At 39.4% G+C, this 26,102-nt stretch overlaps 1 protein-coding gene across 1 annotated transcript; it reads left to right on the forward strand.

Annotated features, from left to right (window-relative positions):
* The first annotated feature begins 314 nt into the window (after positions 1-314).
* Positions 315-25,496, forward strand: SHISAL2B (shisa like 2B). The gene is made up of 3 exons (XM_020897932.2): positions 315-894; positions 4,755-4,912; positions 23,582-25,496. The coding sequence occupies exons 1-3, from the start codon at positions 704-706 to the stop codon at positions 23,716-23,718; spliced, it is 486 nt and encodes a 161-aa protein (XP_020753591.1). The 5' UTR covers positions 315-703; the 3' UTR covers positions 23,719-25,496.
* The last annotated feature ends 606 nt before the right edge of the window (positions 25,497-26,102 follow it).

Consider the following 26,102-nt stretch of genomic DNA (forward strand, 5'->3'; position numbering starts at 1 on the left):
CGAGTGCCTGAGGACGCAGGCCCATGGGGAGTCTTAGTTCCAACTGTTTCCAATGTTTTCAATGCAGGATGAGCCCTGCATTGAAAGCGGGATTCTCAACCACTGGACCACAAGGAAGTCCCTTGCCCTTGATATTTAAGTTGGTAGGTTTTAATGTCTTACACATACTTCTGAAAAGAAGGGGACCTAGTCGACAGCCCCTCACGGTAGTTCAGCGCCCCCTGATGCGCCCTCTACCCCGCTCTGTTGGCCCAGATCCCATCTGCCCTGACCCTGGGCAAACAGAATCACACCTTTGGCCGCATCTGTCTGGATGGCAAACCGGTCCCAGCCCTCCCGGCTTCCTTCGGCAGCAATCTCTTGCTGGTATGGAGCGGGGTCGGCTCCATGAATTGAGGGAAAGTGGAGATAAGTGAGCAGGCAGACGAAGGGAGACGGAGAAAATGTACAGGGCCGGAGATCGGCAGATAAGAGAGCCGCTCAGCAGCGGGAGGGAGAAGCGACAGTAAAGCGACCAGACACCATGTGGACAGGGGGTGGCGAGCGAGCAGAAGAGGCGCGCGACGGCTGACCGCCCAGGCAGTCAGCTCCGGATCGCAGGAGGTGAGCCCGGCCCGAGGGGTCTGCCGGCCGGGCTGGGTGGGACGTGTGCAGCCAGGGCAGATCGGGGGCTTCGTGAACCCCTGGCCCGCAGCCGCCCGCGATGAGCGAGGCCAGTCGGGTGTGCTCCGGCTACTACAGCCTCAACCACAGCTTCGTGGAGCCCTTCCACTGCCCCCGGCGCGGCGAGGGGGCCACCCTCGTCTACTGCTGCGGCTTCGCCGACCTCAAGTACTGCTGCAGCGAGCCGGGCAGCTACTTCCCCTACAAGCACAGCTACATGTGGAGCCTCAGGTGGGCAGGGCCGGGGGCTGGCGGCCGGGGGTCTGCGGAGGCTGCCAGGCGGGCCACGCTGAGAGGAAGGGGGGGCCCCCGCGACCTCGCGACACGCTCGGATCCCTCCGCGGGGTGGGGGGGATAGGATCCCCCGAGGGCGGGTGAGGGCCCTGCCGAGAACCCGTTGGTGGCCACCGCCGTCCGGGTGAAGGTCGCGCTGTGCTTCTAGAGTTGTGAAACCGCCCGGAGCGCAGGCGACTCGCCCTGGGTGCAACCGAGCAGACTGCTCTGCTCCCCTCCCTGCTCGCCCGGGGACCGGTCCCAAGCCCGCGGCTCTGCCGGGCACAGACAGACTCGCAGATAACTTCAGGAGGGTTTCATTCTCTTTTTGATTTGAGTACTTGGTGCATTTGAATGGAAAGGGGCTCTTTTGAGACTCATTTTAAGGCGTTAACCACGGATCTGAGTATTTTAAGCCTCTTTGTGGCTGAGAAGGAATTTGCTGTATCCTTAAAAAAAAAAAAAAGTGTGTGTGTGAGTGTGTATTTGGGCGCGCACAGGCGACAGGGCTTTATAATTTGCCCTTTCCGTTGATCTCACACTAATTCTTCTGAAAAATCTCAAAAGGAATACCTACTTGCCAAGTTCAACTACAACGTAGGGTTGTGCATTAATAATAGGCAGTATCTCAGAAAATAATGACAGCTTATCCTTACTACTTGGGGAAGAAATCTGTACTGCACTGGGATATTATCTGGCCTTTTGGAAAGTGACATAGTAACCCAGCTCTGAGTCCTTGGAGGTGTTAATAGGGTGGCAGCACCTCTGAGAAGAGGCTGTCAACTCTTAAGTCAGACTCAATTGGAAAAGTGCCTGGGATTTTCAGATCCCTGAATAGTTCAAGAGTGACAAGCAGCAGAGGATAGAAAACCTTGCAAAGGTTTATGAGGGCACAAAAGAATGAATAGCTTGCTGGAGTCTTCATTCAGCACTGACAATGCAGCTCAGTTGCTGGGAAATACAAAAATCATTTCAACTGATGGCATCAGTTGGCAATGTAATCCTGGGGTTCTTTAGTTATCAAGCTCTGAGAACACAATGGGAAGGTAAACATTTAGAGCTTCAGTTCCCTCATATTCTTTGCTCTCTCCCCTAATTTAAAACAGTCCAACTATGAAAAATTTCCCTAATGTCACTAGCGTCTGTTCTGAGATTCTGTAACTGCTGCAGAGAGTTTCAGGTGTGGTACCTCCAGGCAAATGAAGTTGTCGGAGAATTCATTAATGTGATGGCAGCTACAGACCTCTTCTCAGGGGTTGAAAAGCGAACTGCCCTGTGGTGCTGGGAAGGAAAGATAATTCTCCCTTTTCTCTGCCCCACTCGCATCCCTTCTCCTCTTGTAAATAAATCCCTAACATCTAAGGGTTCCCTTTGGAAACTTTCTTCAGGACCTAGGAAAATAACACGTGTTGCACAAGGCTACACTCGAGTTCAGTAAGTTATTTATTGAAATGAATATTTTAGGAGATTCACAGAGCTGCATCTTTATCTGGAGTTTTGCATGCATAAAGCAACATTTCTAGAAAGTAGAACTATGACACTGAAACAGTTTGTTAGGATTATGAAGAATATCTTTTTATAATAGAAAGAAGTGCCATGCTGTTTTTATTTTTCCTTCAAGTCATGTGATCTGGTTTTTAAATTGTGTATTAATACATGTAAAGCCCATACAATGTCCTTGAATTCAGTTAAGTTGATGATTTTACTTTTAATTGACAATCACTTTTTCACTTTGAAGATGTTTTTAATAACTGGGTTCTCGTTTCAGAAATCTTGCCAGATGTCTGGCCTCCTAGCTGCCTTGTGAAGCAAATAATTAAGTGGCTTATGTTCCCATATGTCTGTGTAGAGTCCTAGCCCTTCCTGACACATAGAATTTACAAAAGTCAGCTTTGGTGCAAACAAGCATGAAAGGGTAGCTGCCAGAAGCAGGGAATCTACCCCTTGAAAGAGAGGGCACCAACTGAGGGCAAATTCCAATTTAAACGTGTAACTGTATACTGACTCTGCCTCTCACTGGTGACTCAGACGGTAAAGCGTCTGCCTGCAGTGTGGAAGACCAGGGTTCGATCCCTGGGTCAGGAAGATCCCCTGGAGAAGGAAATGGCAACCCACTCCAGTACTCTTGCCTGGAAAATCCCATGGACGGAGAAGCCTGGTAGGCTACAGTCCATGTGGTCGCAAAGAGTTGGACACAACTGAGCGACTTCACTTTCTATACTGACTCTAAGCAGAAAATAACCTAGCCTACACTTGTGTGCAGGGCTAAGGGAACTGGGCTGATTAGCAATAGACAAGCACAGATATCTTTTGAAATCTGACTCCATGTCTTTGGCTCAGAAGGCAAACAACCTCTAAGTGGCAAAGAGACTTTATCTTCTAACATCAAGCATAGTGGGATGAATTTAGCCCTTCACTTTCAATTCTGTTCTTCTTCTCAAAGCAGGAACATACCTAGTATCCCTGGTCAAATTCTCCCTTCCCTCCCTTTTGGAACAAGTCAAATTTGTTAGTGCCCTAATCACTGGGAAATAGCAGAAGCTGAAAGGAAGCCAGGAAGATAATGAAGAAAAACATCATTACCTTTCAATGACTAGTCCAATGATTGTTACTTTTCAGTGACTACAAACAGATCAATCATCAGTCACTTATCATTTACTTCCATTTATGAAACATTAACTGCAAGCTAAATACTCTATTAAACACTTTTAAGTGTGCAGATCACTATGGGAAAGTCAACAGAAGTATCTGCTCTTGAGCAGTTAAAATCTAATTTTATGTCTTTTCACACCCCCACACACGTAGGGCTCATGAAAGTACATGTGTTTATATATTAGTCTTTCAAGATAACTTTCTTTTTTTCCAAGCTTCTTTTACCATTTGAAAATATTAAGTTCACAGGTTTGTGAAAACTATGTTATTTCTCAAATGATTAGCCTTATATACATAACTGTATCAGGAGGAATGATTATAAAGTGAGTGCTGAGCAAATATCAGATGTGCAATGCATTTTTAGAGAAAAGTACAAAGATTTCTTCTTTAATGCTAGAAGTCATTGGTGTTATGTTCTTTTAGAAAGGAAAACTTAAGACTGAACATGAACTTTATATAAATTTCATAAATATTACTTTCCTTTAATTAAACTTTCTTCTTCTCTCTTGTAATAGTTATGGTTTTGTACATTAATACATGATAACTCCCATACACATCTCCAAAATGAAAGTTCTACACTTCTGGCAAGCATTTGTTTCAGTATTTTTGCAGAGGTAGATCCCTGGTGGCTCAAATGGTAAAAAATCCACCTGCAGGGCAGGAAATCTCTGGGTCGGGAAGATCCCCTAGAGAAGGGAATGCTACCAACTCCAGTATTCTTGCCTGGCAAATTCCATGGACAGAGGAGCCTGGAAGACTACATTTCATGGGGTCACAGTCAGATATGACTGAGCTACTAAACACATACAGACTTTTTTCTATTTATCTTTTATTAGTGAACCTAATCTTTCCCCTAACATACATTAATAATAGAGGTTTATTGGATTGAGATGTTCTTGAACCATCCCTAGAGAATTGTGTGACCTTTTACCTGTAATATGAATTCACGTGGTATTCTATAGTAATATTAACATACAAATGTATAGAGTACAGTAAGAATTTGATGGTAGGAAAAAGGTGAGCTTTGGATCTCAATCATATGCTGTTTATAGTAAAATATACTTTGGTTATGGATGACTGAAACAAGAACTAACAATATTTAAATCTTTAGTTTATGTGCAAACAAGTCTGTATGACAGTCACAATGTTTTTTCTGTTTTCCTCAGCATTGGTGCCCTGATCGGATTGGGAATTGCTGCCCTTGTTTTACTTGCCTTTGTCATCAGCGTCTGTGTTCTTTGCTACTTATTTCTGTATACAAAGCCTCAAAGATTAGACACTGGCCTTAAACTTCAACACCTAGAGGCTCTTTCCACTCAAGAAGGTAATCAGTAGCCATTATTTGCAACCAATTACCTGTGCTCTGTTCAAAGTAATAACCTATGCCTGGGCGGCAGATTATACACTTAAAAATGAATGCTTTTTGAAAATTCAGTTTATTATGTGTCTTTATAAAAATTTATGTTGAATTAGGTCTTAATGATGAAACACCTCAAGATTATGGTGGTTTGTGCTCAAGGAAAGATTGTGCTCAAGGAAAAAATAGCAGCAGGATGTAAATGTTCTCATGAAAAATAATACATTGATCTAATAAATTCACTTTAATTTATTTAGGTGTCCCTCAATTATAAAGGTTGTGTCCTCTTGAAATTTTTAAATTTTGTTTTTTGATGGAGCCAAAGAAGTTAAATAAACAGAGGAACAAAATATCTGATAATTAATCCTCAGTGTTGCATTGCTCTAAACTGATTGGTCAGTGGTCAGTTAGTCATTACCTGTGTGCCCACCGTGTGCAGAATTCAGACATATAAAAGAAATTAAAAAATAAATAAAAGACAGTCTTTGTTCTTGAATAGATCACAAACTAGTTAAGCACTATGGGTATATGTATGTGTGTGTATATTTGTGTATGTAGTGCAACCATAAATTAGAAATGTTAAAGCATAAGGTTTTTGGAATTGAGTCTCATTTTATCTTAATTATAAAGTGTAATACATGCTAATCATTATTATTATGAAACAATCAGAAAGAACTCATAAAATTTTTGTGAATACAAATTTCTATTAGTGTCTTTCAAAAGTCAGTTCAGTCAGTTCAGTTGCTCAGTTGTGTCCGACTCTGTGACCCCATAGATTGCAGCATGTCAGGCCTCCCTGTCCATCACCAACTCCTGGAGCTTGCTCAAACTCATGTCCATGGACTCAGTGATGGCATCCAACCATCTCATCCTCTGTCAACCCCTTCTTCTCCTGCCTTCAATCTTTCCCAGCATAAGGGTCTTTTCAAATGAGTCAGTTCATCAGGTGGCCAAAGTATTGGAGCTTCAGCTTCAGCATCAGTCTTTCCAATGAACATTCAGGACTGATTTCCTTTAGGATGGACTGGTTGGATCTCCTTGCATTCCAAGGGACTCGCAAGAGTCTTCTCAAACAACACAGTTCAAAAGCATCAATTTTTCAGTGCTCAGCTTTCTTTATGTTCCAACTCTCACATCCATACATGACTACTGGAAACGGACCTTTGTTGGCAAAGTAATGTCTCTGCTTTTTAATGTGTTGTCTAGGTTGGTCATAGCTTTTCTTCCAAGGAGAAGCGTCTTTTAATTTCATGGCTGCAGTCACCATCTGCAGTGATTCTGGAGCCCCAAAAAATAGTCTGTCACTGTTTACATTTTTCCCCCATCTATTTGCCATGAAGTGATGGGACTGGATGTCATGATCTTAGTTTTTTGAATGTTGAGTTTTAAGCCAGCTTTTTCACTCTCCTCTTTCAGTTGCATCAAGAGGCTCTTTAGTTCTTCCTTTTTCTGCCCTAAGGGTGTGGTGTCATCTGCGTATCTGAGGTTATTGATATTTCTCCTGGCAATCTTGATTCCAGCTTGCACTTCATCCAGCCCAACATTTTGCATGATGTACTTTGCATATCAGTTAAATAAGCAGGGTGACACTATACAGCCTTGATGTACTCCTTTCCCAATTTGGAACCAGTCTGTTGTTCCATGTCTGGTTCTAACTGTTGCTTCTTGACCCGCATACAGTCTCTCAGGAGGCAGGTAAGGTGGTCTGGTATTCCCATCTCTGGTATTCCATTTTAAAAGTGGTGATCATGAATTTTATTTTGATATATATATTGAATATATTTAGAGAAAATTTAGACTATATATATTATATATATATATTTAGAACAAGACACAGGTGCTTACTAATTTCTATTTGAAAAGAAAGTGAAAAGCTTTCTTCAAAATAATTTCGAAATTTCCTTCCCGTATGTCCCACTTTAGCTGAATCCAGAAACTTATGTTTATGGAGTACATACTCTTCGACTTTCTCAAATACACCAGCGCTGCATGACTGCATTAGCTCTAGTTTTCTTCTCTGTAGGGACCTCAAAGGGTGCCCTGTGTCACAAAGCAAGAAGCCAAGATCCGTTTGGAGTTTTTCTGAAGCACTGTTTAGAGATTACATGGCCAAATTGACAGGTTGTTAGCTGAATTTAGTCCAACGGCTTAGACTCTGTTTCTCCACAGGCAACATGAAGCAGTGGACTAGTGATTATCAAATAATCAAATAGTAAAATCAATTTTTGTCTCAATTGCTTAGACAATTTATAGTCCTTACATTTTATTGTGTGTAAGAATCACCTAGGGAGCTTGTTAAAACCAGAGATTTCAGACTCTGCATTTCAAAACAAATTGCTCCTCTTTCTGCCCTGATCTTTCTCTCCTACTGTCTATTCTCCACAGAGAAACCAGAGGGAGCCTTAGGTTACATCACTACTCTGGTAAAAATCCTAATTGCTTCCCATCTTTCAATATATGGAAATGGAGCCCTATATGTATGGAGCCCTCACTGTGAAGTATGGGGGTTTGCCCTTTCCACCCTTGTTTCTTGCATCTTATGTCCAGCCACCTTGGCATCTTTGCTGTTTCTTGAAAATCCTGCCTCAGGGCCTTTGCGCATGCCATCTCTGTACTCTGGAATGTTTTTCCCTCACTTTCACTTTCTTTATATCTTTACTAAGTCACCTTTCCCCATCACTAAATCTGCATCTTTACCTTCAACATGTCATGCCCCCTTCCTGCTTTATTTTTCTCCTAAGCACTTACCACTAATTTACTATGTATTTTACTTATCTATTGTCCAGTTTTTCTCTATTCCAACTAGAAAGTTCCAGGAAAGTAAGAATTTTGTCTTGCTTGCTCACTATGAGTCCCTAGTGCCTAGAATAGGCTTCCCAGGTGGCACCGTGGTAAAGAATCCATTTGCCAATGCAGAAGACACAGGAGAGACTGGTTTGATCCCTGCATGGGGAAGATCCCCTAGAGAAGGAAATGGCAATCCACTCCAGTGTTGGTGCCTAAAAAATTCCATGGACAGAGGAGCCTAACGGGCTACAACCCATGGGGTCACAAAGAATTGGACACGACGGAGTGACTGAGCACACGGTGCCTAGAACATTTAACACGTGTTTACTGAGCACACAGCACCCAGAACATTTAACACGTGTTTACTGAGCACACAGCACCCAGAACACTTAACAAATGAACTAACGAAGTGGCACTGCACTTCTGCTGTAGGCGATCAAAGGAGCATGTTTATTGTCACCATTACAGTCATCAAACATTCACTGAGTGCCTCTTCTATACAATACATTGTGCTAAATAAAAATTGATTTGTTTTTTCCTGATCTATCTCGGGGACTACTCCAAAATTTTATTCAAGCTGGCTCTGAGAGCCCAGCGACAGAATTAGTTGGCTTGTTGATCCTTCTTGTAGTCTTATGGCTCTTCAGCTAAGGAGACCCATTGATGTCCTTCTTACACAGTAAGCTGAGGCTACTTGCTTGCAACGAACTATCCCCACTCCGCCCCTCTGAAAAACAGTTTATGAAGTCGGCAAATTAATTCAATACACTTTTCTTGAGTGATTACTCTGGGTAAGGCAAATTTTTATACAACCACTGCCTTCTGCTGCTTTTAAATTAGATGACTTTGGGCCCATTGGTTGATATTAACCAAGTAAGACATAGTGGAGAGCCGAAAACAAAATAGGTAATTCAAATGTTACTGGAATAGGAAGAGAAAGCAATTTATATTTGAAAGTAACTCTTCAAAGTTATAATTAAAAAACATTGCTGTACCTATTGTTAAATATGCATGCTTCATTCCAACGATTCTCCCACCCAGGGATAGATGCCAGTGTTCGCATGAGAAAACAAGACTTTATTCCGTTTAAGGAATGCCTTTAAAGGTTAGGAACACAATATTATGTTTGTGTAATAATCAAGCAAGTAAAACTACCTTGGAGAAAAATTGATTTCACCAGTTACCACTCCTTTCTTTTTTAAAAAAAATTTTTATTTTTTAAAAATAAATTTTGGCCAGGCAGCATGTGGGATCTTAGTTCCCCAACCAGGGATTGAACCCATGTCCTCTGCACTGCAAGTGTGGAGTCTTAACCACTAGACCACCAGGGAAGTCCCTACCACTCCTTTCAAAACCATCTGTTCTTAAGACTCAACCTCCCATTATTTTAATTTTTTTAAAACGTTTTAATTTTGTGTTGGGGTATAGATGATTGGGCTTTCCTGGTAGCTCAGCTGGTAAGGACCCGCCTGCAATGCAGGAGACCCCAGTTTGATTCCTGGGTCGGGCAGGTCCCCTGGAGAAGGGATAGGCTACCCACTCCAGTATTCTGGGGCTTCCCTGGTGGCTCAGCTGGTAAAGAACTCACCTGCAATGCGGGAGACCTGGGTTTGATCCTTGGGTTCAGAAGATCCCCTGGAGGAGGGCATGGCAACCCACTCCAGTATTCTTGCTTAGAGAATCTTCATGGACAGAGGAACCTGGCGGTCTATAGTCCATGGAGTTGCAAAGAGTCAGACGGGACTAAGCATAGTGCAACCATGCTGATTGACTAACAATGTTGGGATAGTTTCAGGTGAACGGCAAAGGGACTCAGCCATACATATACACGTATCCATTCTCCCCCAAACTTCCCTCACATCCAGGCTGTTACATAACACTGGGCAGAGTTCCCTTTGCTATATAGTAGGTCCTTGTTGGTTATCCATTTTAAATATTGCAGTGTGTACATGTTAATCCCAAACTCCCTGACCTTTCCTCACACCCTTCCCCGCTCCCCACTGTTGGCAACCATAAGTTTGTTCTCTAAGTCTGGGAATCTCTTTCTCTTTTGTAAGTTCATTTGTATCATTTCTTTTTAGATTCCACGTATCAGTTCAGTTCAGTTCAGTCACTCAGTCGTGTCCGACGCTTTGTGCTCCCATGAATCACAGCACGCCAGGCCACCCTGTCCATCACCAACTCCCGGAGTTTACTCAAACTCATGTCCATCCAGTTGGTGATGATGCCATCCAGCCATCTCATCCTCTGTCGTCCCCTTCTCCTCCTGCCCCCAATCCCTCCCAGCATCAGGGTCTTTTCCAGTGAGTCAGCTCTTTGCATCAGGTGGCCAAAGTATTGCAGTTTCAGCTTCAGCATCAGTCCTTCCAATGAACACTCAGGACTGATCTCCTTTAGAATGGACTGGTTGGATCTCCGTGCAGTCCAAGGGACTCTCAAGAGTCTTCTCCAACACCACAGTTTAAAAGCATCAGTTCTTCAGTGCTCAGCTTTCTTTATGGTCCAACTCTCACATCCATACATGACCACTGGAAAAACCATAACCTTGACTAGATGGACCTTTGTTGGCAAAGTAAGGTCTCTGCTTTTTAATATGCTATCTAGGTTGATCATAACTTTCCTTCCAAGGAGTGTCTTTTAATTTCATGGCTGCAGTCACCATCTGCAGTGATTTTGGAGCCCCCCCAAAATAAAGTATGACACTGTTTCTACTGTGTCCCCATCTATTTTTCATGAAGTGACGGGACCAGATGCCATGATCTTAGTTTTCTGAATGTTGAGCTGTAAGCCAACTTTTTCACTCTCCTCTTTCAATTTCATCAAGAGGCTTTTTAGTTCCTCTTCACTTTCTTCCATAAGGGTGGTGTCATCTGCATATCTGAGGTTATTGATATTTCTCTCAGCAGTCTTGATTCCAGCTTGTGCTTCTTCCAGCCCAGTGTTTCTCATGACGTACTCTGCATATAAGTTAAACAAGCATCGTGACAATATACAGCCTTGACATACTCCTTTTCCTATTTGGAACCAGTCTGTTGTTTCATGTCCAATTCTAACTGTTGCTTCCTGACCTGCATATAGGTTTCTCAAGAGGCAGGTCAGGTGGTCTGGTATTCCCGTCTCTTTCAGAATTTTCCACAGTTTATTGTGATCCATACAGTCAAAGGCTTTGGCATAGTCAATAAAGCAGAAATAGATGTTTTTCTGGAACTCTCTTGCTTTTTCGATGATCCAGCGGATGTTGGCAATTTGAACTCTGGTTCCTCTGCCTTTTCTAAAACCAGCTTGAACATCTGGAAATTCACAGTTCACGTATTGCTGAAGCCTGGCTTGGAGAATTTTGTGCATTACTTTACTAGTGTGTGAGATGAGTGCAATTGTGCAGTAGTTTGAGCATTCTTTGGGATTGCCTTTCTTTGGGATTGGAATGAAAACTGACCTTTTCCAGTCCTGTGGCCACTGCTGAGCTTTCCAAATTTGCTGGCATATTGAGTGCATCATCTTTCACATCATCTTCACAGCATCATCTTTCAGGATTTGAAATAGCTCAACTGGAATATATCACCTCCACTAGCTTTGTTTGTAGTGATGCTTCCTAAGGCCCACTTGACTTCGCATTCCAGGATGTCTGGCTCTAGGTGAGTGATCACACCATCGTGATTATCTGGATCATGAAGATCTTTTTTGTGTAGCTCTTCTGTGTATTCTTGCCACCTCTTCTTATTATCTTCTGCTTCTGTTAGGTCCATAACATTTCTGTCCTTTATTGAACCCATCTTGGCATGAAATGTTCCCTTGGTATCTCTAATTTTCTTGAAGAGATCTCTAGTCTTTCCCATTCTATTGTTTTCCTCTATTTCTTTGCATTGATCGCTGAGGAAGGCTTTCTTATCTCTCCTTGCTATTCTTTGGAACTCTGCATTCAGATGGGAATATCTTTCCTTTTCTCCTTTGCTTTTTGCTTCTCTTCTTTTCACAGTTATTTGTAAGGCCTCCTCAGATAGCCATTTTGCTTTTTTGCATTTCTTATATAACCTCCCATTATTTTAATTTATAGAATTGAGATGTTTGGCAGTTTGAATGGCCTAAAGGGAAATATGTTTTTGTGCATATACTAAAGCTGACTTAAGGCACTGAACTTTTTTGTTTCTATAAATGGCTGTAGTATTACAGAAGAAACAGGTCCAAAATGGAGTCCCTTGTGCTAAGCACATCAGCAAACCAAAACTCTATACCTAACTGCAGATTCAGTCTCTCCCAGGAGAGAAATTTTAAACCTATTGGTCTGGAATTTCCTGATCAATACTAGTGAGGTAAACTGCAGGACAGGGGGATTTTACCAGAAAAAAATATTTTCTTTTGTTTATGATTTCCTTATCCTATCCCCCTCTTCCTATAAAATCCTCCATTGCCTGCATCATCTCAGAGCCCCCTTCTACTTGCTAGGTGGGATGCTCCCAATCCATGAATAGTTGGATAAAGCCAACTAGGTTTTCATATTCACTTAGCTGAATTTTGATTTTTAACAATAGTCTAAGTCTAAAATAGTCTAATCTTGGACTATTTTGCCAAGATTTTTCTTTTAGTTATCTTTGTTCTCTTGGGGTTCATTATTTTTAATGTATACAATTGAAGGCTTTATACATTTTGAATTGATCCTGAAAATAGCAGGTCTCTGGTACTGACTACATGTAGAGTTTAATTTGGCTACCTACAGGCTCACTTAGTACAAAAGTACTATTGCTAAGCAATTGATTGGGCTTTAAATTGTGTCCCATAATCATTTTCTTTCTTTCTAACTTTTGTGTTTTGAGTTATACCTGTATCAAATGCTAATGTTTAAAAGAATACCATGGTTTGTAAATTGTACTGTATGGGACAAAGAGTTCTGGGCAAAGGATGACTGTGTGAAGGACATCTTTCTGAATAGACACTCCTGGGATGAGGGCATAAATTGTGGAAGAATTAATGGTTAACAGGGGAGTAATTAAAGGGATGATTGTTTTAGATTCTTGCTTCTCAAACTTTTCCATTGGAGAATCCTTAAAGGTAGATAAGAAAGGAATGGTACTGCCAAAATTCCAAGGTTTCCTTGGAAAGGCTTGCTTTATGAGCTTTAAATTATTTGAAGATGCCCATTATACTTTTTAAAATATGGTAATTTTTAATTTGATGGCAAATATAATGACTTGCTTTATCTAACAATAACATCAGACCCTTTCCACTTCTGAGTAAAACTGATGCTCTTGGAAGATAAAATATATTCATCCTGAGGCTTTGAGTATCCATTGACACTCTAGGGTTGTAGAGTGTGGTGGAGAATCAAGGAGAGGGTCCTTAGAAGCAGAGTTTTTGATGAAAATGAGAAGAGCAGAGAGTAGAGCTGCTTGACACAAATAAAATAATATTGTTGTATAGGAATAATAGACAACTCCAATTACCTATTATTTGATGGTCTCTTTTGCAAAGGCAGGCAATATAAATGGAAAAGGGTAAACAAATCAGCAGTAAGGCACTGGTTGTCTAGGAGAGAAACAGAAATTATATCTAGAAAACTGAGAAAGCAAAGCAAATTTGACAATCACATATGCAATTATTTGTTCTGCCTGTGAGCAAAGTAGGATTTGGACCAGCTCAAAATGGTTTGCTATATTTCTTCATAGAAGGCATCCTTACGTGCCCAGGGGGAAAAAAAAAACACCTTTCTCTTAATGCACTTTCTTATTAGGAAAATTAAAAAATATAGAAAAACTAGTAACTTCATCCATGATTGCACCACACAGAGGTAACAGATATTAACAGTGGCAAATATCCTTCACAGATTTTTTTTTCTATGTATCTATAGATACATGTATGTATAACAAAATGGGGAAAAATGAATCCTATAACATGGGTTTTTTTCCACTGAACAATACTGACATCAGTGTTTGCCAATAAACACTACTTTTAATGATTCCATTTTATTACTTTATGGAGTGTTATGCATTTTTATTCTTTTATTTTGACATAGTTCACACTTCCAGAAAAGTTGCAAGAAGTATAGAAAAGGTAGTATACCTTTTCTCAGCTTTACTAATTGTTAATACTTTGCCTCATTTCCTTCAAAACTGACTTTCTTTTGATGTATATTTTCTGAACCATTTGAAAATAATTTGCAGATATCATGCTGCAATATTTCAGTATGTGTTTCTTAGGAACAAGAATTTTTTTCTTATGTAATCACAATATATTTATCAAAGTCAGGAAATGTAACAGTTATATAGTAATACTATCTAATCTGTAGTTCATATTCAAATTTTGCCAATATCCTTAAGTAGGTATTTTTTTCTTATCTAGGATCTAGTCCAGAGTTACATCTTATAATTAGTTATCATATTTCCTTAATCATTTTTTTCTTTGTCTTTGAAACTTTTTGCCATTACCAAGTAATTTGTTGGGAGGTATGAGAACATCCCGTTCCTCCTTCAACTATCACACATGGCTCTTGACTAAACGTTTTCATTCAAAATACAAGATGATTTCCAAATTATTATTATGATAGCTATAAAATAGTGATTTTCTAGCCTCATTTCTTCTGTTTATTAGTTGTTATTCTACTACAAGGAAGAGCTTTCCCTTTTCCACCTACTTATCTATTAACTTATTAATATCAGTATGGACTCAGATCTTTATTCTAAAATACTCTATTACTATCATTGTTTATTTCAATTCATAAATTATCTCAGATTCGGCTTGTGGGAGCCCCTTTAAATTGGGTTCTATGTCCTTTTGAAATATGTACATCATTTTTTGAGCATTTTTTTTTTTATGTCACAAAATGTTCTCAAGCCTCCTGTACTTTTCCTTTTTCCTGTGCCAGCCCTGAAGTCTGCTACTTCTCCAAGAAGTCTGATTCATTTTATTTGGGAATGGTGTTTAGAAACCAAAGTCTGAGTATATCACACTTTATTAAATTATTGACTTGGAACTAGCTTCCATTTTTTTTTTCTACTAATAATATACATATGCATTGAACACTGAAGTATTTTCCTAGCATAAATCCCTAGGAATGGAATTGCTGAACAAAGATTTGGTACAAATAAAAGGCTTTGGATACAAGTTGCTAGCTGTCCCCCAGAGAAGCACTGTTTCACGAGTATTTTTATTTCAAAAGATATATATATATCTTACTAATTTCACTGAGGGAAACCATATAGTGTTTTTAAGCTGATCTAATTAGGAGTGAAGGCAGAAATTTTAATGTTCATTTGTCATTTTTTTGTGGTATATTGTTGCTCATATTCTTATACACATTTTTCTAGGGGGGGGGGTGTTCATTTTTCTTTACTTTATAGGAACTTCCCATACAGTAACTAAATTTTTTTTACATATAATGTAAGTATTTTTCATAGTTGTTGCCTTTTTAACTTTATATGTGACAATTTTTCAACTGTATGTTTCTCCTTTTGTGACTTCTCTCTTTAGTTTTTTATTTTTTTTATTTTTATTTTTTCCATTTATTTTTATTAGTTGGAGGCTAATTACTTTACAACATTGCAGTGGTTTTTGTCATACATTGAAATGAATTAGCCATGGATTTACATGTATTCCCCATCCCGGTCCCCCCTCCCACCTCCCTCTCCACCCGATCCCTCTGGGTCTTCCCAGTGCACCAGGCCCGAGCACTTGTCTCATGCACCCAACCTGGGCTGGTGATCTGTTTCACCCTAGATAATATACAAGTTTCTTTTTTAAAAAATTAATTAAATCATATATTTTTGGTTGCACTGGGTCTTCGTTGCTGCTGGTAGGCTTTCTCTAGTTGCAGTGAGCGGGGGCTACTCCTTGCCGCAGTGCACAGGCTTCTCACTGCAGTGCTTGTCTTGTGGAGCACAGACTCTAGGTTAGCGGGCTTCAATAGTTGCAGCATGCGGGCTCAGTAGTTGTGGCCCATGGGCTTAGTTGCGCTGTGGCATATCGGATCTTCTCGGACCAGGGACAGAACCCGTGCCTCCTGAATTGGCAGACTCTTATCCAGTGCACCACCAGGGAAGTCGTCTCCCTTTAGTTTCACATTCAGGAAGTTCTTGTCTGCCTAGCGGCTCAGTCGTGTCCGACTCTCGCGACCCCAAGGGCTGCAGCCTGCCAGGCTCCTCTGTCCATGGGGATTCTCCATCTAAGAATACTGGAGTGGGGTGCCATTTCCTACTCCAGGAGGAAGTTCTTCCCTCACTCTAAGATATAAAGATATTCAGCTATATTTTCTTCTAATACATTTCTTTAATAATCCTGGAATTAAATTTTTGTGTAAAGTGTGAAGTAGGGATTTGCCGTTATTTTTATTTTACAAATAATGAGCCAATTGTCCAAATATTCATTGGGAGATCTATCTTTTTTTCTTGTCAATTTAAAATGTCACCTTTGCCATAAACTAAAGTATTATATATAGTGGGATCTGTTTTTAGATGTTCTGTTCTGTTAAACTTATCAGTCTGTTTATTCTCAAGCCAGTAATATACTTTAAAAATTATTGTAGCTAAATGGTTTAATATCTGATTAGGCACGACTTTTTCTTCTTTCCCATTATTTTTCAAAATTACACTGTCAGGTTTTTAAAAATCAAGTGGCATTTTGATGGGTTGTACTAAATTTATAGGTAACTTTGTAAGCTATTTTTCTTAGTAGCCTTAATACCACTTCAACCAAATTCTGCTCAGAACACTTACTAAATTGTGATGCCAAATTATTTTTAAATGCTCTTCTTTGTTTCAAGGAGATTTTAAGAACTCACTGTGACCTCAGGAAAAGATGAGGTAATTTGAACTCAATGGCAGCAAAGGACACTTGTGTCTCCTGAAGGGACCTTTCTACTGAAAATAATGAATCTGGAATTTCCTGCCACTCTTTTTGCTCCTAGAATGTAGAAAATCAAATTGCTCAGTAGAACTACTGCTACTTTTAGCAGTTGTGAGTCCTCCCCAGGGAGCAGGGTTAGGCAATGCTGGCTGATACTGGAACCAACTAGCAAAATAGAAGCCAATCTCTCACTTTGAAAATTCATTTAAAAGATTTAAAATATCAGCTAAATTCTTTTGTGAGCCATGCCAGTCATCTATGGTTGAAAGAATCCAACAATGCAGAAAAGGAAAAAAAAAAAGTCCAATTGTAGAAAAAATAGGGTAGGAAAAACATTTCCGGAGAGAACTGAGTTCATTCACTGTTGTAGGAGCAAGTCTAAGATTTTTTTCACAATGAATTGTTAACTGTATTTTCATGAGATACATATGTGTCCTCCAGGGGAAGGCAGAACATTGAAGGGAGTGGTCAATAGATCACAGGGTCACGAGGCAAATTTTGCTCACTTCACCATTTTCCTCAGATCCAGTTTTGCGGTTCTGGGCCTTGTATTAAATTTGAAGGGAAAAATGTCCCCTCGTAAATAAAAAACACCTTTAGGATGCAAATTTAAGATTGCTTGTTTCCACTAGAAGAAAATGCAAGATGAGTTGGGTGGGAGAGCTTTCTACTAAATAATATGAGTCAGCTGATTTGTCACTGAGGCTGCTATAGGGCAGCAGATTGGTAATGCAGAACCTGGGAGGTCACAGAGTGGCAGAAAAGCTTAATTACAGTCCTGCCAGATAGCCCGAAGATAAAGACCTACAGTGGGGCCCAGCATTCTTTTGATATTTTGAAATGGCCGGCAAAAGTAGAATTCACAGAAAAGTTTCAGGATAAACGGACCTCTGAGGAATGGTTCTGAAAATGAATGTAAAATTTAACTATTGTAGGAAAAAAATTGGCCTAGTTTGTGATGAGGATAAGCAGAAAGATTTTGATGAATTTAAATGGTGAATTTGATTTGCTTGATGAACTGAATTTAAATTTTGGCAAAGGCCAAAGCTTTAATTTAAATGATGGGCTGAGAGGCGTAGGATTAAAGGAAGGTTGAGATTTAGGGATGTTGACCACACAGAAGAAAAGAACAAACATGGGACATGAGCAGCAGAAAGGACAACTAGTGTCAACCCAGGAGAGCACAGGGATGTTGGATCTTTGCAGTCTGCACTCAGGTAAAGAAAAGAAGAAATTAAATAAGAAAAATCCTTTATGTGTAACAAATCCCTTGAGAGCCCAATGGTATTACAGATTTCTTATTTAAAATTTAATCCATTGTAACCTTGTGACAGAAGAGGCAGCTGGTTTTATCTATTTGTTGATTAAGAAGGTAGTTTCTGTTTATTAAAGGGCAATTACGAAAAGGTGAAAAGGAAAACTAGGAAAAATGATTTTTTTCTCATCTCTTTTAAAATCATTCCAAAGGGATGCAGTTAGCTGGACTCTGATATCACTACAAGCACAGTCCCACTTAACTGCAGTTGCTTTTTCCATAATATGCCCAATTATTCTAACTTACCAGAGGGATATACATTGAAAGCACCTTTGATTTTTAGAAGATGCAGGTTTGATCCCTGGGTCAGGAAGATCCCCTGGAGGAAGAAATGGCAACCCACTCCAGTATTCTTGCCTGGGAAATCCCATGGACAGAGGAGACTGGCAGGCTTCAGTCCATAGAGTTGCAGAGTCAGACACGATTGAAGCGACTTAGCACGCGCACACCCACAAGCTGCATGAAGAGAGGGGACACCAGGGTGTTGACTTCCTTATCAAAGCTCTTGCTTCAAATGATGTCAGTATGGTGTTTATATCAAATCTTTTCTTATTTTCTCATGCAGCAAATCAGTTTGGCTAGTGGAACTGCCTAGCCTTAAGGAGCCAGTCTAAGAAGTGGTCTTTGTACCTGCATTGGTTAAAAGGATCCAGTAGCCAAGGACATAATGAACCAGGGCTGGGGAACAGGGGGTTTTACAAGTTCTAGACGAAGGAAAATCTATAACACTGGAATGTGTTTTGCAAGCCTTTAAATCTCAGAGGGCAGTAGACAGCTTAGATAAATTCTTTAGGTTGTTTCCAGAAAAACACATAATGGAAACAAGCTGACAGCTCTGGAGATGGCTTAAGAGAGAACCCCAGACTAAGGGATTCCTAGAGAGAAGCTCAAATGAAGGAATTAACTTTCTGAGTTTAATCCTCATAAAAAGCAAAAAACCCTCTTATGTGACCAGGTAGAAAAACCGTCTTGAATGTCTCACTAGAATATTAGGAATTTAAGTGTGTAAAAAGCTTAGGAAACATGAAGGATTTGAATTAACCAACATTACAGTCCTCAGACTTTCAGGACTTTGACTAAAAGGCTCAAATTTTAGATGTCTAAAAAATGCTGGAGAGGGGAGAGGAGTAACAGGCACAAACTATTACGTATAAATAAGTGACAAGGGCATATTGTATAGCATAGGGAATATAGCTAATATTTATAATAACTTTAAATGGAGTATAATCTTTAAAAATATTGAATCACTATGTTGTATGCCTAAAACTCACATGATATAAATCAACCATACTTCAACAAAAAAGAAAAGAGGGGCTTCCCTGGTGGTTCAATGGTAAAGAATCCACCTGCCAATGCAGGAGACATGGGTTTGATCCCTGGTCCGGGAGGATCCCACATGCCATGGAGCAACTAAGCCCATGTGTCAGAACTACTGAGCCTGTGTCTAGAGCCTGGGGGCCGCGGCCACTGAGTCCATGTGCTGCAGCTGCTGAAGCCTGCACTCCTTAGAACCCGTGCTCTGCAACGAGAGCGGCCACTGCAATGAGAGCCCACGCACCTCAACTGGAGAGTAGCCCCACTCTCCGCAGCTAAAGGAAAGCCTGCTTAGCAATGAAGACCCAGCACAGCCAAAAATTATAAAGAAAAGAAATGCTTATATCAGATACAAATTCTGCCCAGATAATATGGAAAAAATTTATATTTTAAATCCTTGGTCTTTTTAAACTTTACCTGCTGTGATACTGTAGAGTACAAATGATGATAAATCAATAAAAATAAACCTACAAACATTTCATTTTCCAAATGTATATAAGGTAAATAGTTTCAAGGGTGTGTGTACATATGTATATACACACACACACATATATAAACTTAGGTAATAGGATATACATATATGTATATAACATACATACATACACCCTGGAGAGAGATATATATATATATATTCCCATTCCTTAAATTTTTAGCAGTTACATTTGAATCTCAAATATCCTTTAAAGTCTACCTTGCAAATAATAGTCAAGAATCTGTCAGGTCGTCAAATGTCATGCCAGCTTCCCCAGCTACATTTATGTTAAACAATTTTGCTGATTGGGCAAAGAGCTACTTGCCAGGCTAGAAAATGTGATTACAACAATTAACTTTTTGTTTAAAAATCAAATTATATAGTCAAGACATTGTGATTGGATGTTTAGAGACAGAATATTAATTTACTTAACACCAAAGAGTTCAGAAGTAATGAAATAAAGTCCATCTGTTGGAGGCCCCACATTTTAAACTTATGATACTTCAATGTTAGCTCAGCGAATGCTGCACGTTTCAGGCATGTGGGTAAGATCTAAGAGCTGGAGTGAGACATTATCCTTCAAAACTTATCAGTGACACTGCCCCTTAACAACCCACAGTGGAGGATGTCCTCACTGACTCCAGAGAGTAGTCTATGTAATTACTTGTAAATGGGCAAAGCCAGGCAGCATGAACTCACTTAAAGGTGAGGCTCAGACTTATCTAAAGTACGAAAGTGAAAAAGTCATATAAGAAGATAGACTAGATGGCAAACAGTAGAGAAAAGCTACTTCTAATAGTGAAATCTAAAGTAGGAAAGTGAAAAAGTCATATAAGACAGACTAGATGGCAAACAGTAGAGAAAAGCTACTTCTAATAGTAAAATCTCTTGACTAGTGAGTCTCCCTTCCCCTTTAGGTAGTTTTGGAGCAGACTTTCTAAAATTTAAAGGATAAGTAAGAGTTATTCAAGTAAAGAAGAGTTAGGGACAGGCAGCTGGAAGCATGCAAAGGCTTGGGGCAGAGACAGCAAGCAAGCGAGCAGGGCAAGTCTGGGAGCCTGTCAGTCAGTATTTCTGTACATCTGAAATGCCAAGTACAAGGAAGGGAATGGGGCCAACTGAGCCAGGAGAGGGAAGCAGGGCTGATCCTCAGTCTAAACAAGAAATTCAGATTTGATCCTAAAGGATTTTAAGTAGGGAGAAGCTGTTGTGAGGAAATGCTATATGAGCAATAACTATTATCATATTGCTTGATAGTATCGCACCTTTTCTCACTTAACAGTTTATTCAATGTAACATTGACATTCAATATAATTAAAAATTTCTTAGAAATCACTTTTTCAAATTAAATGGCTGCATCATACTTTACTATTGTTAAGATACTTACATTTTTTGGTATTGAAAATAATCAGTGAGTATCTTTATACATAAATTTTAGAGCTCATCTCCCATGGATTCCTTGGGAACTTCACATTAAAATCACAAGGTACGAACACTCTAGACTTAAAAATAAATGTACCAGTTTACATTCCTATTGGGCTGTCCCATTAGCCCAGCTTCCTGGGGCCTAGCAGGACATACCCCACTACAGGTTGATTGCATAGACCAACACTCAAAGGGGCAATATTATTTATAAATCTTGAAAAATGATGTCTCACTACAGCTAGCAGATGTTGCCCACTGGCCTGAAACATGCATGGCATTATTCTCTGGGCTAATATTAAAAGTATCTTAAGTTTAAAATGTGGGGCCTTGAGTGGTACCGTATATGGTTTTCTTCTGAATTTTTGTGATGGTAATATAGATTACTAACATAGTAAGTATAGATTACTTACTCTTAGCCAAGAAAGATTACTTTTAATTTGCTCCTGAGACATGAAAAATGCTATTATGTTTTGAATTTACATGTCCTTCTGACTAGTAAGATTGGAGATGCAGTATATCTTTTGTCCATTTCTTTACCAACTAAGAGGTGTTAATGTCTTACATATGGATGTGTAAGGCCCTGTTATGGTACACATGAATCATTTGTTCTAAATATTTCTTCCCAGTTGACTTTCAGCCTTGTCTTGTGCAATCTACAACTTTAAAACTTTTTACCATGTCACACTTTCAATCTTATTATTTCACTCAACAAACTTATTGAACACTAGCTACATGCAAGGCAATTTTCCTGCATCATCAATGAATAAAATAGTGAGATCTCTGGCATGTGGCGCTTACATTTTAGAGGGAGGAGACAGATAATAAATGAGAAACAAAATAAAAAGGTAAATTATAGTATATTAGAAGATCAATACTATGGGAAAAATAATAGAGAGCAGAAGGAATTGGGGATGGGATGGAGGGAATGTAGGTTGTAATTTTAAATACAGTGTTTAGGTCCCATTGAAAAGGTGACTTTTGAGCAAGGATTTAAAATTAAGTTACCGTACAGATAATCTGAGGGAAGAGCATGCCAGAGTAAATAGCCAGTGCAAAGGTTTCGTGGCTAGAACATGCCACGATGCTCTAGGTGAAGTCAGGGATATTAATGTGTGTGTATGAGAACATGTAGGCTATTATAAAGACTTGGGTGAGATGAAGGGTTTTGAGTAGGGGGTGTGCTTTATGTTTCAAAGGATTACTGAGTGCTGTGCTCAAAACAGAACAGTGGTAGTAGTGAGGGTGGTCTGATTCTGGATTATTTTAAAAGTGTAGTCAACAGGATGTCAGATGAACTGGTGGTGGGGCTGAGAGAACAGGAGCAAGGCCGACTGGGGTTTTAGTCCTGAGCAACTGAGCACATGGAGTTACCAGCAATCGAGAAGATAAAGACTGTAAGAAGTTTGTTTGTTTTTTTTTCCTTCCTGGGAATGATCCAAATATCAGTTTTGGACTAACTTGAAGATGTCTATTAGATATCCAAGTGGAGATGGCAACTAGGCAGTTGAGTCTAGAGTTCAGGAGAAGTGTGGGTTAGAGATATGTATCTGGGAATGATCAGCAGAGATAGTGTTAAAAACTGCGGGGCAATTGAGACTTATAAGGGAGTGAGACAGCGATAGGAACCCATGGCTGGAGCCCACAGGCCCTTCTCAGCCTGGAAGAGGAAAAGGGACCAACAAGACTAGGAGACACTGGAGTGAGTCGAGGAATGGTGGCATCTAGGAAGCCAAGGAAAGAACGTGCAACTGATGGGTCAAATAAATGTGGCTCGTGAAGTGGACTGTGGGTTTAGCAACAGGGGGTTGGTGAATAGCACCATCTGTGACTTCTTGCACTGCTTTCACGTATTTGTAAATTTTAAAAATATATTTAAATTTGTATATATTGCTGAAATACATATTATTTTCATATTTAATTTTTCTACCACTGATTATAATAACCCATTTCTTCACTATGAGCTTGTTAGTCTAACTTCTGATGAGCAAAGATCCATATTCCTCCACCCTTGAGCATTCTGGACTCATTTACATAAACTGAGTTAATGGGATTGTGGAACAAACATGTGCTTTTTAAATGTTACATCTAAACTGATTACAACGGCAAAACCTTGAGATTGTTGTAAATTATGACGGACTTTAGCTTTGTTCACTTCATGCATAGGGACAGTCACACTTTTACTAAGCAACCCAGAAATTGTTACCTTCTGATCAAAAGTGTACTTTCCTCCATGGAAGTGTAGAGAAAGAAAGGTAAGCATGGAAACAAAATCCTTACTTTTGTTACTGAAAATTTCCCTTACTTGACCTTCAGGAGAAAATGCTCAAGAACAACTCTGCAATGATTCAATTCTTACTCATCCACAGTGCTTAGAGGACATCTTATTTCCAATATTCTAAGAAGTTTATTTTTTAAGGACAAATTTAAAAGTACAATTTGATGTCATAATTTCAAATAATTATTTCATTTTGTTTTGTGTATTTATTTGCAGGCGACTCAAATAGAAAAAGCAAAGTCCCCCGTTCAAATGCAGCATCAAATTCAACAAATGAAACGTTCTATGAGGCTGATGATATAATTCAAGAAAAAACAATGGATACGACACAAATCAACACTGCTTATTGTTAAAAATCCTGTGCTGTAAAAGCTCACTGGAGAGATGGAGCAAAAAAAATAAACAGTGCACTTCAAATACAGTTTGTAATAATACTTTTCAAAAATTTGCCACACACAAAGCCAGACACAGTCACAGTTTTGATCATTCAGTTAATTTATTAAATATCCACTAGGTTTCTGATAGATTTCCATGTGAGTAAGTTTACTTTTATTTGCTAATTAATGTTGTTTCTACATTACATGAAATTATGCTAACATTTCAGGAGAAATTATAGAATTTATCAGTAACACAGATTAGCACACCTATGTCAGTGAGGAACAATGAGAAGTTTATGTCACATTACCAGAATTTCACAAGTTTCTCAGTCTTGGAGGCAGTTATTTTTATAAGAGATGGTACTGGATACGGTAAATCTCAGAGAGGTGGCCTTATGAACGAGAAGTGGCATGCTCTTAAGTCTCTTAGAAATCAACCCACGCCTTTTTCAGAGGATTTGCTGAGCACACAATGTATTATTGCCTTTATAAAAACTAATATTTGATAACAAAATATATCATGTATAATCTGCATGATAAATATTTTCTGTATACCAAGGGGTAATAACAAAAATCCTTCACTGATAAAGTTCCTAAGGAATTTCTAGAATGAAAGTTATAAAGCAAACAAGTTACCTCTCTGGTCCCACCTAAGTCTACTGCAGTAGTACCATTTAGACATCTAGAAATAAAACTACAGTTTCTGCAAATTAAACCTGCTTTAAAAGATTTTTATTCATAAATATGATTTCTATTATAAGAATGGAGACCTGGTCCTATAATGGAATTCAATAGGAAAAAAAAGAATTAATTTTAAGCTGGCTCTGCTAAACGTATCCACTGTGTTGTACACAGTTTCTGTAGTTGGAAGCCTAGCCTAGCAAGATGTGCCAAATACACTCTGATTTGTTAGGGTAGGGGGCAGGTATGGAATGCTTTATTTCTCTTTGGCATGAAAAGCTCAGGGTTAGAAACTTTTGATCATTAGCCTGTCAAAATTTCTACCAAGAATTGGGAATTCTAGCACTGTCCAGTAGAGGTTTATGTGATGATGGAAATGTTCCTTCTGTATCAGTCTTGTCTGGCAAGGTAGACACCAACCGAATGTGGCCGCTGGGCACTTGAAATGTGGTTAGTGCAACTGAAGAAACACCTTTTCATTTAATTAATCTAAATTTCAACAGCCACGTGTGGCTAAATTGACAGCAATAATTCCAGGTCATTATTGCAACATCCTACTGCCTGTGTTGTATATCCAATTCAAAAGGAACACAGTTTTGCCAATGTTTAAACATTAAAATTGCTTAGAGTGTGGTGTGAAGTCTGAAAGTTGAAACATTTCCACTACAAAAATGACATTTTATGTGGTTATAAAAGCAAAGAATTTTCATTTATTTTTTGAGAAAGCACACAAAGCATTTGTGGGTAGTTCTTGATCTCAGATCCAGCTTTGATGAAAAAAAAAATCCCAGACAATTGGCTACCTTGATACACAGATAATAATAGTTATATTACTAATTAGATGTTGCCTCAGGTGAAAATCTCAGTTGAGAAAGTTAGTTAAGGCACTGGTTAGTCTATTTTTTGTTGCGTAAGGGCAAGAGCAGAGGCCATAAAGAAGAAGCAGGAAACTTAAGACGGGCAGGGCCAGCAAAATCCTCCTGATTCCCGACTCTTCCCAACCTTTCGGAAAGGCAAGCTGGGGTTGGGCATGCATCATGGTTGTGCTCTCAGGGAGGCAACCCAATTCTCTGGCACTCTGCAAAATTCTGGAGGAGTTAGAGGAGACAAATGAGGTCAGAAGACCCTGGGCTTTGCAAGTGAAAGTATCACTTAGTGGGCATAAAAAAACCCCTACTATTCTTGGATGCCAAATGCCTGGGAAAAATTAAGTCTCAGCACTCGTATTGGCTGATGTCTGTGGCTCACTCCCTGCTGAGCCGGGGAACCTGAGGGGGAGCGACAGGGCTCACGAAGTGGACCAACTGTGTGTGACACTGTGACTTTGAAGCAGCTGTGCTTCATAATACTCACTATATAGAGACAAGATATTAAAAGAAGGCTTACTGAATTATTATAGTCTGTACATTGAAAAATATATTTTAAATGATTTATTTTGACCAAAAATACTAACATTACGACAGAATATATTCTGTCCAAAATAACCTAAAATAAAACTAAAAGCAAAGCATTCCAGGATGGGTCTGATAAAGAAGACAGTAGCTTTTTAAAAAACTTAAGTTACTGTAGCTTTTAGAAATAATCAGAACTCAGAAAGAAAAGTGGGCCTAGAATAAGACACCAAATAACAGAAAATCAAAATTTCAAATTATTCTTTATGTGGGCTTCTGATGAAAGCA

The sequence above is a fragment of the Odocoileus virginianus genome, chromosome 14 (genome assembly GCF_023699985.2).
Source record: "Odocoileus virginianus isolate 20LAN1187 ecotype Illinois chromosome 14, Ovbor_1.2, whole genome shotgun sequence".
Taxonomy (NCBI): domain Eukaryota; kingdom Metazoa; phylum Chordata; class Mammalia; order Artiodactyla; family Cervidae; genus Odocoileus; species Odocoileus virginianus.

What these genes read in the sequence shown, in the direction of transcription:
- SHISAL2B (XM_020897932.2), top strand. Translation starts at nt 704, where the DNA reads ATGAGCGAGGCCAGTCGGGTGTGCTCCGGCTACTACAGCCTCAACCAC. An exon ending in AGCTACATGTGGAGCCTCAG is followed by an intron (nt 895 to 4,754) that starts GTGGGCAGGGCC and finishes TGTTTTCCTCAG; the next exon opens with CATTGGTGCCCTGATCGGAT. An exon ending in GGCTCTTTCCACTCAAGAAG is followed by an intron (nt 4,913 to 23,581) that starts GTAATCAGTAGC and finishes ATTTATTTGCAG; the next exon opens with GCGACTCAAATAGAAAAAGC.